At 37.2% G+C, this 15,797-nt stretch overlaps 1 protein-coding gene across 1 annotated transcript in view; it reads right to left on the reverse strand.

Moving 5' to 3' along the window:
• The window catches only part of LOC140336795 (E-selectin-like), a gene marked incomplete in the record, with an annotated part of 33,294 nt that extends 20,365 nt beyond the window's left edge, over positions 1–12,929 (reverse strand). Inside the window, 1 exon segment of the mRNA XM_072420151.1 lies at positions 12,828–12,929. Coding sequence (XP_072276252.1) covers positions 12,828–12,830 — 3 coding nt within the window.
• Between the last annotated feature and the right edge of the window lie 2,868 nt (positions 12,930–15,797).

Genomic DNA, 15,797 nt, shown 5'->3' on the forward strand with positions numbered 1-15,797 from the left:
GGTAACTGGTACTAGAGGGTTACTGATATTTTTTGCACTTTTACTTTGCCTTTGCTTCTGCCTCTGTCACTTTTCATCTCCCTCAAGCATCCTCTAGGGGGGGTACCCGGTCGTTGACACTATCAGTAATTTCCTACGGAATCATTCCTCGGACACTACCTCCTTGCCCATGCAGTGGGAATCCATGAAGACAGTTATTCGTGGGGGTCTTAATTCAGCAGGGCTCACATTTGAAAAAGATCAGATCACAAGATATTCAACATACGGTAGAAAAAATTTGAGATCTAGAACGCCTTCATAAACGTACCATGTCATCTGACACCTTCCTAGAATTAACTGCAGCTAGAACCCACTTACTAGAGCTTTATGATCTGGCGATATCTGGTGATATAGCCAGCGATATAGGTAACGGTTTCGTAAAATTCTATATCAATATGGAGATAAATGTGGTAGGTTGTTGTCCAGGGGACTTTATCATCTTGCATCTGTTACATATATCCCATCTATAAATACGACACAGGGTGACCTAACATCTATCCCTCACGATATACTGCAGGCATTTCATAGTTACTATGCAGATTTATAACAGCTCCAACCAAATCCCATCACATCGGCTGCCCTCCAAGCTTATAAGGCAGAGACAGCTATTCCGATGCTGGACCCCGAGGTGGTGTCTTTTTTGGAATCACCTTTTACAGAGGAAGAGGTGGCATATGCCACTAAATCCACGCCAGCAGGGAAAAGTCCAGGCCCAGACAGATTTACACCCATGTTTTAAAAAAATACTCACTCTTAACCTGGTCTCTTTTTTTACAAAGGTGTTTTCCTCTATATCTGATTATAACCCTTTCCCACCCCAGAGTCTAGAAGCTCACAACACTGTTCCCCCTAAGCCTGGCAAAAACCATACATTGTGCTTGAACTATAGGCCTATCTCTCTCAATAATGTAGACGCCAAATTGTTCTCCAAGCTGATAACTGTTAGGCTTTCCAAACATATGTCTTTCCTCATACATAAAGATCAGGTAGGATTTATTCACCGCCGTGAGGCAAGGAATATTACCCTTAAAACTATCCTTCTTATGCAATACGCTGGGGCATCAGGGGTTCATATGTGCCTTCTATCGGGTGACACCCAGAAGGCGTTGTATAGGGTCAGTTGGCCCTTCATATACGCTGCATTATGCCAAGTGGGTCTGGGCTAGAGTATGGTCTCCAGAATATCTGCTCTTTACTCCTTTCCCTCAGCTAAAGTAGGGGTTAATGGATCTCTTTTAGATTCATTTAGGATACTAAACAGGACTAGGCAGGGATACCCCTTATCCCCTTTACTATACGCTCTAGTTATGGAGCACTAAGCTGTTGCACTTAGGAACAACCCTGATGTTAGACCACTATAAATTGTCCCTATACTCCCAGCAGACGATCTTCTGCTGTATATATCACCTCCCCACAAATTACTCTTCCCTTTGTTTTGAGGAAATTTGAGGAATTTAGCTCTTTTAGTAATTTTCGTAATGTAAACTTTCGTAAACTTTTAGTAATGTAGAAAGTTAATTTCTTCATTTCAAAAGTACTAAATGTTTCCCTGACCAATACACAAGAGGAATCCATAAGCACCAACACCTCTTTCAGAATCTGCAAGGAAGCAATTAAATATTTAGGTGTATATTTTATGACAGACCCTGCTAAGCTATTTTCTCATAATTACACCCCGCTGATTGGTAAATTACAATCGGACATACAGAAATACATTTCCTCACCTCTTTCTTGGTTTGCTAGGATTAATACGTTAAAATGGATGTCCTTTCAAACAGTTACAATATTTCTCCCCGTAATCTATCTCCGAAAGATCCATAATGTGTTTAGATTTTTTTTATGGAAGGCTAAACGCTCCTGAACAGCGTATCACACTTTGGCGAAATCTAAAAGCATGGTAGGTGTAGGAATTCCAGACGTTATGTTGTATTACAGAGCGTCAGTTCTGGTCAGTATGATCGACTGGTTTCATAAAAGGGAAAAGAAGAGCTGGGTTATGTGGAAGCAATTCTCTCCCTGGTAGACTTGAAATGCCTCCCGTGGATAGTTCGACATCTTGGCACACACCCCCCTTTTCCAGGTCTCACATTTGATCTCCTGCATTTATGGGAAAACCTTATTCGAGGTGGCAGTGTTTCTACACGTCCGGGACCCATGACACATATTTTTGATAACCCTCGCTTCCCCCCAGCAATGCATAAAATGTGTCTTTTAATCTGGTCTCTACCAGAAATCCCTTAATATCGGAGGCATACTCCACAACGGTCAGGTCCAACCTATGTCCTCAATCCACGCTCCGACAAACAGAGGCAAATATCATCATATAAATCCTGTTCCCGGATATATCTGTTTTGTCCAGAGGTTGTCCCCCCCACCCACTCACGTTACCTCCCTACTTTATGATTTACTCAATAGGGACGCCTCTACAGGCACTCCAATTTACATACGATACTGGGAGTCTGATTTGGACATAGTAGTGTCCGCAGAAGAATGGGAGAAATCCTTTGCTCTTACCCATAAGCTCACTCTCACCTGCAAGGCACAAGAAACCAATTACAAGATTTTATCACGGTGGTACCTCTGCTCCAGTGGAACACCATTGTATTTCTCCAGCCATCCCAGAAAGATGCTGGCATTGTCACACAGAGAGAGGTACTATGGTACACATTTAGTGGGCATGCCCAGTGATTTGTCATTTTTGGGACACAATTATAAAAATTTACAATGATTGTACGGGTTCAGATGTTTCTAATTGCCCTTAGGTTACTTTGCTATCCATGATCCCGGGTTTCCATTAAGTCTATTAGGCAGGGTGTTCTTTGCCATTTCCTCAGTGTTGCCAGAATGCATATCTCCAGGTATTGGAAACAAGCAGAGACTCCATCCATTAGGGACTGGTTAACTGAAGTGGAGAAAATCCGCCATATGGGACAATTAGTGACTGGCGATGATGATAGGCAGGAACAGTTCACGTTTACTTGGTTAGCATGGGATTGGTATAAAGATTCTCCCCAATTCCGCACATATCTCACATAATGGTAGATATTATCATATTGAAGCCAATGGACAATATAGATTAAGATAATATAACTGTATATATCCGTGGCATTTCTCATTGTCATACATTGTTCCCCCTCTCCTCCCCCTTACCCATTTTTCCTCCCAACCTTACTTACCTGGGCAAGTTTGTTGTCTGTTGCTGTTTTGTTCTATTTACATTGTACTGTCCTTTGAATACTGTGTTTATATTTACAAGGGTACGGAAATGTGCTTATATATTATTTTTTTAAGATTGTATATGCTGATTTGTCAGTCTTCTTGTGCAAGGGGGTAAAGCACTGGAGGCCCTCTTGCCCTACGCAAGTTGAATTTTCTGGATTATAATAGTTATATGTATGTTACCATTTTTTAAATTGGCCTTTGTACCCTTGTTATGTTTCTTTTTTTTTTGTATTTTTTTGTATTTAGTACTCTGTGTTTTTTATATATTCATTGTCTGTTGTTTTTTATGTTAAAAATAAACAAAGATATATCTGACAAAAAATTTAAATCTCATAGAAGTTTTACATTTGCCTTACAGACACCCTGTGAAGTCTCTAAACTAATCAATAGCACAGTTGCCTACAAGATAATAGATACCATACTCACCTTTCTAGCCCATGATGTGTTCTTTGCCTTTGTGGTATGGGTATTTACAGGACAGCTTGAGAATCAGGGGACATCTAGATGAGATAATCTCTACTTTAAAAACAGAGGGTGGCACAAAGCAGCCATATCATCAGAATTTATTTATTGGGGGTATTTTGGCCTTCCGCTTTCCTGTACCTTTAAAGCATTTTAGCATTGGTGAAAGCATTTCTTACAAACATAGAAAATTTGGCTTTGGCAGCAAAATGGTTTTAAAGGAAATATATTTGAGGTATTATAATGTATTATTACCCTACTACTCTTTACTGTGTAAAAAATGTTACATTTAAAAATACATTATTCATTTAACATTCATTATTGCATAAAACTAATGGCAAAATAATTTACTTTATAGCTCCACAGTGAGATCATTCTGTGTTATATAGTAGGAGTAACAAAGCACCCAAGATGTGTAAATTATGGAACTCCCATCCACAGAAGTAACATTTGTAATTATATTCCCTGTTAAATCTAGATCATTTAGCAATTTATTAAAATAGCAATAATTAAATAAACCAGTTAATTGCAATGATATCAAATCTAATACTGAAGATTTGGATAATGTGGCAATTAAAATTTGTGAATTTGTGCATTCCCATGGTACACCAGAACACTGCAAACCCCTGGGACCATGACTAAACTGAAGAAAGGAAAAACAGAGCCTCAGAAGCTGTCATAATATTTCAGACCCTAGAACTCTCGTAGCTCCCAAAGTGGCGCCGCCACGCCACCTCCGGATTCATGGCTAGCACAAGTCCCCTGGGATTCTTCTCCAAGGATGAGTCCTGCGTATTCTGGGAGACCAGAGGGTAGCTTAGATGAGGCTTCACGGCATACAGTGTCACCCCCAACATCACCTCTTTCTCAGCAGACTGGGGTATAACTTGACCCGGAACCCGCAGTAGGCGAGGTCGGGGATGCAATACTATCTGTAGGCCGGGGATCGCGTTTAGAGTTGGAAAGCTTTCAGGCTGGGGACGATACTTTATCAGCAACAACCCTGAAGGAGATGCTGCTTTCACTGAGACACTCAATTCAGCAGGATATGAGATCCATGTTGGGCAAATTTAGCAATAAACTAGCTGGATTTGGGAAATGAATCCACCACATGGAAACTAAGATGGGAGAATTCTCTCAGGCCCATAATGATTTGGTGGATGCTCATCAAGAGCAGGCTAAGGTGATTAACTGGCTTAGATCCAAGGTGGCGAATCTGGAGGACCCCTCCCGAAGGAATAATATTAAAGTGAGAGGAGTCCCAGAAACAATTGTCCAAGGAGACCTAGTTACTTATGTAAGAAATCTGTGTCAATTATTGGTTCCTGCTGCAACTGAGTTGGAGCTTACAATCGACAGAGCTCACGGGATACCCAAGCCTCCGTTCATTTCTGCAGATGTTCCTAGGGATGTCTTGGTGCTTATGCACTTCTTTCATCTTAAATAAAAGGTAATAGCAATGGCTAGGAAGATGCCAACATTACCAGAGCAATTCAAGAATGTACAACTGTACACAGATCTGTCAGCCTTGACGATTCAGAACCGGACGAAGCTATCACCAATTACAAAAATCTTAAGAGAAAAACAAATTGTCTACCGCTGGGGTTTCCCAACCAAGCTTTTTAATGGGGAGACACAGTCAGTATCATCAGTGGAGGTGGGATTGCAACTTATTCAAGATTGGAATCTGGGTAATTTTAGTCCTGCAAATAGATCTCCAAAATCCACGAGAAAAGTGGTCCATGACTGGACTTGAAGTATGTTGGAGTGATCACCTGTATGGATACTAGCCCTTAGCAGGTCACGACTTATACATTTGAAACCTACACATTCTCAAGTTTTTCCCGTTTCACCTGGTATCTGCCAGGGGGATTTTCTTTTTCTTAAACTTTTTTTTTTCTATTTTATGTCAGTTTTACCAGTCTAAGAGCAATATTTGCAGCCTTTACAACATTGTGGAAGTACCTCTAAAAGAGATCTTTATAGTACCAAATCTTATCACTATATTTCTTATATGGGATGACCAATTTTGTTTCCTTAAACGTGAGAGGGCTAAATAGTCCATTAAAGAGAGCTTTACTGTGTAAGGAGATTCAACATCTAGGGAGAAGATCTAGGGAGAAGTTATTTTCATTCAGGAAACACATTTTCATAGTTTACAGACGCCCAAATGGAATCTTAAATCATTTCCTCTTTTATACTTTGCAAGCATTCCCAAAAAGAAATGTGGAGTAATGATAGCGGTCAAGGATTCCCTTAACTTTCACTTTATAAATCACATAGGGGATGCAGATGGCAGATACATTATTTTGATTTGTAAATTGAATACCGAGTTATTCAACTTGGTGAATGTTTATGCACCTAATTACAACCAGCAGTCATTTGCTAGGAACCTATTTAAAAAAGTTATTAAAGTTAAACAAGGTGCGCTGTTAATAGAAGGGGATTTCAACATGATTCCGCATGCTACCTTGGACTCTAACTCTAAAGCTAAAAGACTGTCCAAAGATCTTCATGGACTTAAAGTTGAATTTGAATTACATGATATCTGGTGATGTCAACACGCATCTGAGAGACATTTTTCTTATTTTTCCCCTACTCATCTTCCACATTCACGTATTGACTTTTTTTTTTTTTTTTTACAGATTTTTAGTCCCTTTTGAAAATACAGGTGTCTGATATGGGAAACATCACATGGTTGGACCATGCACCAGTGACGGTAACACGGGGATACCAACCCTTTAGACAGGCTTTAGATAGGCTTTGGAGGTTAAATACAAATATTTTGTGTCACCCGAAATATCAAGAGATGTTTAATAATGCTCAGGAATTGTATTGTTCTGGGAATAATACAGCAGATGTGGATCCTTTTATTCTGTGGAATGCCCATAAGGCGTATATGAGGGGTATATTTATTAAAACCTGTGCTATTGAGAAGAAAACTAGGATGCGCCAGATTACTGAATTACTGGAGTCTATTAGTAAACAGGAGAAGGTTAATAAGAAATCCCCATCACCACAAGTATCGGCAGCCTTGATGAAAGATAGATTACAACTTAGATCAATTTTATTGTATAAATATGATTCCTATATTAAAAAATTGAACGCTAATCAGTACTCGCTAGGGTATAAGCCTGGGGGCGCTATTGGCTAGGAAAATTAAAATACGAAGGTCCAAATCTAATATTTTTTGCGATAATAGACCCTATGAGCAAACAAAGTTTGTATAGTCCACATGGTATAGCGGAAGCCTTTTGTAATTATTATGTTTGTATCATTTGTGTGATGATAGCAGTACTTTCCAACCGACTGATATCTCTATAGCTAACTTTTTTTAATTCCATTTCTTTACAGAAAGTAACTGAACGACAATTACAAATTCTGTCCGAACCTTTTTTAGTTTCTGATGAGGTGATAAAGTTGCTTCCAAATCATAAATCTCCTGGAAGTGATGGTTTCCCTAACGAGTATTTTAAAAAATGTACTCGTATGTTATCGCCCCATCTGGTCAACAAATTTATTAAAGCTGTGGCTTTAGGGAACTTCCCTAAATTGCTACACTGCCTAAGGAAGGGAAGGACCCCAATTTCCTCAATTAGTACTGGCCAATTTCGCTTCTTAACCCAGATATAAAGATTTATGAAAAGGCTATACCACTGAGATTAGCTTCAGTAATTCCAGATATTGTCAACCCAAATCAAGTGGGTTTTGTGAAAGACAGACAAGCCCCAGATGGCACTAGACAACTGATAAATATTATCCAATATCCTGAGCTCCACAAACGCCCTTGTTCTCATTAGACACAGAGAAGGAGTTTGATAGGGTACACTGGGGATACCTCTCAGCGCTATTGGATAAATTCGGACTGACCTGGTGGATTAAACAGGCTATTTTATCTTTATATTCTACCCCAAGTGTGAGAGTATTTACTTCAGGAGCTTTATCTCCCTGTTTTGATATTACCAATGGGACTCGCCAAGGATGCCCACTATCGCCTATTATTTTTACGTTGATGGTGGAACCCTTCGCAAAGAGGATACGCTCAGATGTGGCAGTGAGTGTTTTGTGTATATCTGGTGGGGAGCATAGGATAAGTCTGTCTGCTGATGACATCATGCTGGTTCTTACGGACCCCTCCTCTCTTCAAGCGGTTCTGGGCCTCGTATTACAAGCTGAATATGACAAAATCCCATATACTTCCAGTGAACATACCAAATGATATTTCAGTTAAAATGCGGACTGAATTTTCTTTTTTATTGGAATCTGAATCAATTACCTTTTTGGTAATAGCGTTGACAGCCAAATCTAATAATCTATACGAATATAAATATAAAAAAATTTTGTTATCCTTACCCTCGGAATTTTCCTATCTAAAGAAACAGGAATTTTCCATAGCTGGTAGGATAGCGGCGCTCAAGATGTTTTTACTACCTAAATTTTTATATTTATTTAGATCCGTAACTATCCCCGTTCAGAATACATTTTTTGTGGAGGGCCAAAGATGTATATCTATGTATGTGTTGAACAATAAAATGGTGGTGGAAATGCAGCTTTCGTTTAGTAACTGCACAAATTTTCAGTGGCTTCTGCTTGCTATTAAACTGGGGTATCAGACACCGTGTAATGAGTATCCGTCCATTCAAGCAACACTGCAGATCTAGAGTAAATATTTGTTATATGCTCCAAATTCAAATACGATTAGGTTTATAACTCCAGATTTGCGGATTTTAGAAGTATTTACGGCATCTTACTCTTTCCACGTGGTTTCATTTAGGTAATACAACAATTAAAGATCTTTATTATTTTCAACGGAATAAATCCTTTCAATCTTTACAAAAGATTCACAACCTTCCTTCTGAAGAACTTTTCACATATATGAGCAATAGACACTGCCTATTAAAAACATTAAAATCTACATGCTAGTCTCCCCATGGAATGTTCCATACATATTTATTTTACCAACCCACTTATGGGGAAAAAGGGAATATCTAAGTTTTATTCTTTATTTAGCTCAAATCTGATGTTCAAGAAAACTCTACCAATGCAAAAGTGGAAACATGTGCTCAATTTGAGAACTCAAAATAGTGATTGGGTAGACCCACTAAATGTGACTTACGGTTACACGAGATGTGCAGACCACTGGGATTTGTACCAAAGGGTGCTTAACCAATGGTAAATGACTCCAGTGAGGTTAGCGCATTTCTCAAGCGCAGGGTCTAATCTATGCTGGAGGGAATATGGAGAACTTGGTACATTACTGCATATATTGTGGCAATGTAAGTCGGTTCGTTCCTTTTGGAACCCAGTGTTAAGTTTGATAGCTGAGCTTATCGGTAGCCCCGTAACTACGAACCGTGAAATGGCTATTTTACATTTGCATATGGATACAATTCCCTTGAAAGCTAGAGCAGAAGTACCTATTATTTCAAAAGTGATAAGAGATCTTAACCTTCAGTGTTCCCTGGAAAAGATTTTCGCATTAGCACAAAATAGATTTCTGTCTTTTTATAAAGAATGGAAGTTATGGTCACATAGTACTAAATGTGCTATTAGTATTAATCTTTGATCTGTGCTGTTAAAATGTTAATGTATGTTGGCTCATGCTGCTGTACTTATTGTTTTTGTGTTCTTTAAACTGGTATATGGTTGTTTTGGCTGGTATTTATATTAATTCTCTCTTTTTTATCTTTCTTTCCTTTTTTACTCTTCTTTTATTTTCTTGTCTATTTTCTGATTTATGGCTATTATTAGTGTGTACTTGCATACTTGGATGTATGTAATTTGTCTTTATTCTGTACTTGTCCAAAGGAAAAACTCTTTACTAAGGAAATATTGTTTTAATAAAACTGAAAATGAATCCAACCACAGCACACAGAGGAAAGAAGTGATTAGCTTTTAGAGGCTGTGTCATCTTCTTTCTCACAGCAATAAGCACACAAAATTCAGCCAGCAGATACACCTTTTTCCTCCTCCATAGAGAGTGTTGACTGGCCTTTTATTCATAGCATCAGGCTTGGCTCATACAGGCCTTACTCATACTAGCTTTAGATGCCAGAGATAAGCCATACAGAAAATCTAGGAAATCTAAAAGGTTTGAAATCTCTTATTTGCTAGGAAGACACCTTTCTGTAACTTCGGTCTATACATTTAGACCAGTTAGTACTGTAAATTAACTGGTGCAGCTGGCATCTATATAGAGTAAAAAAAGCTGTCGGTACCTTGAGTATCCATATTTGTATCTGTCTGAACTGCCATCAAACTACGCATCTTGTTCACCAACATTCATTTTTTAAAGTGAACTGCCTTTAAGGTCAACTGTAGGTTTTTATTTCTATCATGCTATATTATTGCTACATTTCTCATTTATTATTAGGTATTTTAGGTTAATACTTTGACTAGCTTTTTAGATATGAGGACATGATATTCTGGAAAAGAAGCAAAAGCCTTGACATGAACCAGCCTTGACATGAAAATAGGTGGTGTCCTATGCATAGGTTTAGCATTGGCTGGTGAATGTCTTGTTGGAACTGGCAGTTTTATTTATAGGGATGATTGCTAATGGGTTTTTTTCAGCTTCACATTGCGAGAAACTTCTAATTTTTTTCTAAGAGTAGCCATCAGCCTAATCTACCAGCCCTATATCTATCTGAAATCTGGACTGGAAGTCCAGAACCAGTATTTTAACAACTTGCTATTTTATTTATTTGTGCCATCATGGGAGAAATTTTGCCCTGGTTACCAATTCCTGACTATTAAAGGAATGTCTCTTTTAAGGTAATGCCCCAATAGGTTTACCAGCAGCAAACCCACACATTATGGTTTAGAGGGAGATATATAAATTTTATGACTGAAGGAAAAGATGAATAGTGCTGGGTCCTTTAAAATATTCTTAATATTTATAAGTGTGGAGGTTGTGTTGATATACTATGTATATATTCATGTTTGATACAGAGCTAGTAGCTTTTGCACACCAATGGACTTTCCCAGTAACCTTGAGTACAAGTAAAATATATAAAACTAGACCATGAACGTATTTGATTCAAATTATTTATATTGCAAAAGCGCATACGGGCAACCTATTTCATGCAATAGAGCATAGGGCACATATGCATGTACTGTTTGATAAAGTGCCTGTTGTTGCCATACCTTGGCATAATGCTCAACACCAGCTAGATGCAGCAGATTTTTATGCCTGTTACCTGTTCCAACTTACATACAAATTCAACTTAAGAACAAACCTAGAGTCCCTATCTGATATGTAACTTGGGAACTACCTGTATAGCAATACATTAAAACTATGTAAACTGAAAGCATGCAGCTACTGTGAATTTGGTTCTTGTTTATTTAAAAAAATGAAGATTTTTTAGCAATAGTGCAAAAACTGTACCAGTTTAAAACAAAATCAGAAAAAAAAAGAAATCTGTACAAAAGGAAATATGTAGGCATCCAGAAGAAAATGCCAGCAAATAGTGGCTTCAATAATGATCTTAGGACAGATCCCCGCTGGGTATAAATATATTAAATCATCTTTTTTCACACATAAATATTTAAATAATGAAACAGAGAATACAAATTATTCCATATAACTTTTATAGAACAGTAGGTGAACAACAAAGAAACATTAGGTGAACAAATTAATGAAAACATGCCGGTAGAAAATGAGAAATTTATGTTATGTAAATAATGAAGAGACCAGGCATTTATAGGAGTAACAAAACTTAAACATCACCCACAATGTCCAATTTAAAAACAATTTGGCTACCCAGTCCAGGAAGATAGTCCTGGACTCTTCCACCAGATAAATTTTGTGAATTTTAGTGAGCTACAATTGTACCAAGGGAAAAATAAAAGACTTTCAATACAATGAAATAAGGCAACGAGTTGCAATATACAGGTGCAATGATAAAAATGATTTGTAATGCTTCATGGACATACTTTATATATGCAAAAAAAACATGTCTCTGGAGTCAGGAAATGTGCTGACCCAGTAATCTACTTACATTTATGGACTAATCCCTTCCAGAGACTCAAATTTAAGGGGCAGTCCCACCATATATCCTTTTACATGAACTTGATTTATTTGTGTATTAAGAAGTTTTGTAAAGCAAATGCATTTTGGCATTTTCTGATGCCCCCTTAGCCTCCATTCTTTAGGTAAAGAAGTAGTGTCCAAGCCAGTACCCAAACCAGAGGCATCAAAGTTCTGGACCTTATATAGTCTGGCTGAAAGTGATGCTGAGGAGGAGGACCTAGTCTATTGCAGTTTACTGATACATTTCCTGACAGTTAAGAAATAAAGCTTAAGACTTCTACAAAATATTCTTTGTTTTTTTTCTTAAAGATTTATTACATTACATAATGACAACACATTAAGCCATGTTTATATTTTGTGCATAGGTCAGTAAAAAACTAGAAAAGTTCTAAAAGAATATAAATTGCATACCATCCATCCTTCATTTGTTTAACACTAATAGCTTATATCTGAACTGATCACAAATTGATATGTAAATGGGCCACCTGAAGGCTGGTTTATGTGTTCTATTGCAACAGCAACTATATATAGGATGCCAATTAAGCATTGTCAGCAAAGGAATTTATAAAAATTACATTAAAGACATCCTTGGTAAAATAAGGGTACCAAGTTTTTGTGTAACTGTGTATTTTTACTAGGACTAGTTTAGGGCTTTACAGCTGAGCTAAGTAGTTGTATATAAACTGAAAAGCTATACAACTGAATTGTCAGAATGTGAAAAAAGGTTTTTGTAACAAAAATACTTAGGTTCAAAAACATGCCTGATTTGTTGGTTATTCCAAGAGTATATATAAACATAAAACTTTACTATGCAGTCACGGAATTATGATTAATTGTAGCTATTAACACTTTAAAATTAAAATGTATATATATAAGTTTCTAAAGAAAGACTAATAAAACTAAATATATACTCAACATAGAATAATGACATGCACGTGACATACTATTTTACCCTTATCTCAGTACTTGCAATGCAGAGAAGAATGACTACATATTGCTACAATTAAGTATGCATTAAGTACAATCCACTAAAGTTTAAGTTTATTTATAAGAGAGTAAATTTTCAACTTACCATCTTACACCAGGCTTCTTAAATTTATTATCATCTTGGTGCAAACAATGAATTACTTATCCTGTTTTCACACACGCTTCCTCTAATGCCACTCGGGGCTATGTGCGTGAATCCATCCCATTTATTCTGTGGTTTCTTTGCTTGATAATAAAGGGTGTGTTGAGTTACTTCCAGTAACTTAACAGAGGTTAATGCCAATAACAAAAAAACATCTTCAATGTTTAAATATTCATACTCTTTTAGTAGCAGGCTATGGGATATCCTGTTCATTCATGGTGCCAAAAAAGAATCAGCAATGTGACCACAGAAACAATATTTAATTGCCCTTACACACATGACACATTTAAAAATAAGGATTTATTTTTCAATTAAAGCTTCATGTTTTCTTTACCTGTTGTGCAGTCGGACAACACTCAAGTGGAGAATATGGCTATCTTTTTTTTCTTTCCTAATGTGTGTGTGTTTTAAACTGTGAAACGTGTCTGTGTCAGAGCTAATACTAAAAATATTTAATGGAACTTTGTGTAACTTAATAGAACTTTATGTTATACCCCAATACATTAAGAACTGCAGCCAGGCATATAGCTTAGCTATTGCTTAAGTTATGGATAAAGTGATTGTAGTCATATTAGTGCACTCTCAGCAATACAATCATCAACAATGAACATACAAGAAAGTACAAGGTAGGATAGATTAAAAAAAATATATAAAAGTCATAAGCATCCTTTACAAAATAGGTCAGTGGTGGGTTGCATGTAATCTGTTTTTCTGCAAAAGGGTGGTTGTCCATTGCAAAACATTAACAATAAACTCTTTATAAAAGTTTACAATACGTAAACAAAAAAGAAAAAAGGAAAGAAAAAATGAGCTGGAGCTTGACTCTAAGGGGTCTTAGTTAATTTAGTTAATGCCCTTGTAAATGAGATCCATGATTCTAGTTAGGTACTAAGAGGTGTGGCTGAAACAGTTATACAAATTCTGGTAATATGGTTAGTGATGTTAATGAAGCTTTCTCGGGATTAAAAAAATAATGGTGTTTTTATGTCTTTGAGGCCTCACTACATTCCATTTTAAACAGATGTAAGTTTGTGTAGTAAGAGGTACCATGGATCCAATCTTTTAAGATACACAGAAGTACCGCTTGGTTTTATAGAGCTATGTCTGGCAGATTAGGCTTGCATTGAAGTTCAGTTGGTGCAGTATTCTTCTGCTAGTTACTGTTTATTTGCCATTCCAAATAGACTGACAATATAAGAAAATAGGTTGTTTTAACTTTGGAAGAGACAAGTAGACTGAGACTGCCTGCAGAAGAAATAATAGGCAGGGAAATGTTATCATCCTAATCAGTTTATAGGATAACCAGAGACTTGTTTGAATTGTTGGAACAACTGCATATTAATTGGGAGGAAAGTTACTGGGATAGAGATAAATAGGAGATCATCCGCAAATGCTGTTATTTAAACTCAATCGGTCCACATTTTATGCCTAATAGTCCTGTTCTAGGAGACATAACATGGGGTCCAAGGCTACTTTACAAATCTCTGGTATCTCTGATGAGCTCCGCTGTTCATGGTAATGGGTTGAAAAAGTTGGTTATAACAAACGTAGTAGGATGGTTATACAGATATTTAATAAAGGTCTGGAAGTGGGTACCTAAGTTTCTTCCATCTAAAAAAAAGGCCCAAATTATCTTATCAATTCTGCCTCAAGGCTTAAGATGGGTACACACGTACAATAATTTTGGTTTGAAAGGATCTTTCACGATCCTTTCCAACGACTAAGAACTGCACGATGCATGAACAGCACCATTCTGCTCTATAGAGAGGGAAGGGGGAGAACGACGGAGCAGCACCCTGCTGCGCGCTCTCCCTATTCACTTCCATTACAATTGTTCATCGTCCATCGTCCATGGATCCGCCACGATGGTTGTTCGGACGTTGAACGACGGGCGCTGTACACACACCAGATTCTCGTCTGATATCGGCCCTGAGCCCTTCATTCCTTGGAGTTTGTTGTCTTTACTCATCTTTTCTAACATTTTGCTAACCCTTTGTGCGTCAGGTCACTATGTAATGTGGTGGGGGTTTACTATACACTATCAGCTTTGTATGGCTTAATGTTTTGTATGCTTAATGCTCCAACTGGTGAGTACACTTCCCTTCCTTTTCTTGGAAGATTGATCTGGGAAGAAATTTCACCTCATCCCAGAAAGATAGCATTCTCCTACTTATGTAAAAATCCACCGTTTGTAATAAATATCAAAAATTAGAATATAAAATTGTACTGTGCCTGACATTTGGTGGAGATGTCAAATAGAGGTCAAATCGAGGATGCACATCTTCTGGTCCTGCCACATCCCGAAACATTTTTGGATGCACATAAAAGATATATGCCAGCAATTTATGGATTATGAGATAATAAGATGGATGAGATAATCACAATTACTTTAGACACACATTACCTTTAGAGCTGTACCGTAAATTAGTTGCAAAACACTTGGTAATGGCAGCTAGACTGTGTATTCCTCTTTTTTTGGAGAAACTCAGCTGCATTGCCTATACATGTTAGTTCCATAAAGTAAATAAATCATCCTAATGGAAGCTGTGACCACCATATTGCATGATAGAATAAAGTAAATTTCATCTACCTGTAGTAGTTTTGTGGCAGAAATGTATAACTTCTATAAAATACAAACGTCACCTGGACCCAAATAGGGCTTCTGCATCTATGATTAGTGATTCTTGATACTGAGTTTATTATTTTGAGATTTAGGATTTTAAACATCTTTATTTTTTATTTTATTATATTGTTATTACATTACAAGAGGTTGCAAAACAGCAAAAGATTTCTTCTGCAAGTCATGTGAACCGCCCCCTACCCTTTAAATTCCATTCTTCACAAAATTTTTATTGTATCTATAATATCAAATTCATAAATAAAGAATGTTAAAAAAATAAATGGTGTAAGCTG

The sequence above is a fragment of the Pyxicephalus adspersus genome, chromosome 8, assembly GCF_032062135.1.
Source record: "Pyxicephalus adspersus chromosome 8, UCB_Pads_2.0, whole genome shotgun sequence".
NCBI lineage: Eukaryota > Metazoa > Chordata > Amphibia > Anura > Pyxicephalidae > Pyxicephalus > Pyxicephalus adspersus.